The sequence below is a fragment of the Monodelphis domestica genome, chromosome 6 (genome assembly GCF_027887165.1).
Source record: "Monodelphis domestica isolate mMonDom1 chromosome 6, mMonDom1.pri, whole genome shotgun sequence".
Classification (NCBI taxonomy): domain Eukaryota; kingdom Metazoa; phylum Chordata; class Mammalia; order Didelphimorphia; family Didelphidae; genus Monodelphis; species Monodelphis domestica.
The window spans coordinates 15,521,235-15,523,847 of NC_077232.1; the positions used below are offsets into that span (position 1 = coordinate 15,521,235).

Sequence of the window (2,613 nt, forward strand, 5' to 3'; positions counted from 1 at the left end):
GGAAGAGAAAAGCCAATATTGAGCTTCTGGGAAACTACTTCTTCAACTATTGTGGTATATAAAAATAATTGTTTTATGTATGTGGCTAATTCATTTTACTTCTGCTTCTCGACCAACTGCAACCATTTGTAATTGGTCCATAAACAATTGAATTATTAAATATAGACACCAGTTTTTTTATTATATTTAACGTATATTTTCTTCATCTGAATAAAAGTATTGTTCTGTCTTGACATGTAGTTTTTGCTCATTATGTAAAAAAACAAATTATTATTTCACTTTTTAAATGTTTATTGTTATTTTATAAATGCAACATTGTAATAGTACATTCTATTACATTTTAATGTTGTTAAAATTTGACAAATCCTTCTTGGGGAAGATGACTTTTTTTATTATCCTCCACAGTGCGATCTTGATTTTTGTGTTTCTCAGACTATAGATTATGGGGTTCATGAATGGAGGCAATATTGTATAGGTCATTGCAATCAGAAGATTCTGGATTGGGGATGTATCTGAGAGGGGACCTAGGAATGCAACCAGGCCAGCAAGGGCAAATAAGATGAAGATAATCAACTGAGGGGAACAGGTAGACAAAGCTTTGTAGCGTCCTTCCACAGAGGGCATTTTAAGTACAGTAGAGAAGATATAGGTATAGGATATGATTAAAAAACCTAAGCAGAATAAAAGTAAAGTTGCGCTACTAGCAAGGAGCACATACTCAGTATAATGAACCTCAGAACATGAGACCTTTAAGATATGAGGAATATCACAAAAAAACTGATGGATCACATTGGATCCTGAGAAAGGTAAGCGGAACATGTTCCCTGTATGTATAGCTGAATAGAAAAAACCAGTGAGCCATGAACTGGTTGCCACACAAATGCATCGGGCTGGGGTCATTATTATTTCATAGTGCAGAGGTTGACAGATTGCCACAAAGCGATCATAGGACATGGCAACAAGCAAAGCAATCTCTGTTGCTGCAAAGAAGATAAAGAAAAATATCTGAAAGGCACAACCAAGCAAAGAAATGGTTTGATTTTTTGTCAAGGAATTCACAATGAATTTAGGAAGAGTGACCGAGATGCAGCCAACATCCAACAAGGACAAGTTACTCAGAAAAAAATACATTGGAGAGTGAAGGTGTGGGTCAGTGACAATGGCAGCGATAGTGAGAAAGTTACCCATTAGGGCTCCCATATAAATAAATAGGAACAGCAGAGCATGTAAGACCTGCACCTCCCGGATGCTGGAATACTCCATGAGGAAGAATTCCATGATGATTGTGAAATTATCCATGTCTGTTTTTGTCCCATAATTCATCTTGAAACAACATGAGTAGAGGATATGACATTCTAAAAGAGAGGAAATATATACATCTAATTACATAGAAAGTTGTAGAACTATACATTCCAAATAACCCTGTCACAAAGGCAATTAGAACATATTTAAAAATCTGTGTTCATGTCAAGTTGGGAGCAGAACTGGAAATGCTAAACATGGGCATGATGGTCCTACAGTGGAGTCCTGTTTGTCCTAGAAACCTTTTAAAAGAATATAAATATACATTCAAGAGTATGGGAGAACAGATCTTATCAGTATTATCAATATCATCAATATAATCAATATCAACAATCTTATCAATATCAGTACAAAACTATTAGCTAATTTAATTTTGCTGATAATTTGTCAAAGATATAGAGAAAGGACTGAGCAGTATAGCTTATGGAGGAAATACGTTTTCAGCTCAATGGAATTTTCAGTGGTTTTGATCATATAAGGTAAAGGAATGGCTTAAAGAAAATCATATTACAAATGTAAAGTCTGAGTCATCTTATAAATGGGATGCTAAAAAACATCAAATTAACCATTGCAGGGAAGTTAGTTAAAATTTGACTGTCTTGTATTTAGTAAGTGCCTAATAGATATCTTTAAGAATTAAGAGATACACATGATCATAGTGGCCATTTCCAAATATCAGTAGCACTATAAGGTAATGGAGAGAAAGAAGGCTTTAGTGTTGGGGGAATTGGATTAAAATTTTTTTCTGATACATGTTCAGTGTAGTAAGTAAATCATTCATTCTCTCAGAACTTCACTTTCTTCAAACACATACTCAAGATAATACTGGTAGGTGCTCACATTAAAAGTCTGATTAAAGTAAAGTGTCTTGAAGACTTTAAGGTTAAATATGAATGATTCAGCTTTATTAAAATATAATTGTTTTCAGAATATTAATGACAGATCAATGCACAAGTAGCAAAGATTGTGGGTAGCCAAGAATCAGACTCTAGTCTCTTGGTTCCCATTTCTAACCAATACCCTTCTCTAGAAATATTTCAACAACTTTTATTCTAGAATCATTTATGAGACAAACCATTGTCCTTCTATTTATTTACTCTCATCCCCTTTAGATTAAGAAACTATTAATGGGCAATTAGTTACTCCAAAGAGATGGGAACTGATACATCATTTTTGATGAAGAAAGCTGACAATTACTTTTCTTTTTGGACTTCTTAGCATGAGGCCTGATACTGAGCAGGTTTTTAACATTTTTTTTATTGACAAAACAACATTTATAGCCATTCAGTAATTGTCTTCTTTATGATAGCT

General features: G+C 33.8%; 1 protein-coding gene across 1 annotated transcript; it reads right to left on the reverse strand.

Moving 5' to 3' along the window:
• Positions 1 to 333: 333 nt before the first annotated feature.
• On the reverse strand, positions 334 to 1,299 carry LOC100028551 (olfactory receptor 14I1-like). Its single transcript, XM_001378519.3, has one exon. The coding sequence runs from the start codon at positions 1,297 to 1,299 to the stop codon at positions 334 to 336; it is 966 nt and encodes a 321-aa protein (XP_001378556.2).
• Between the last annotated feature and the right edge of the window lie 1,314 nt (positions 1,300 to 2,613).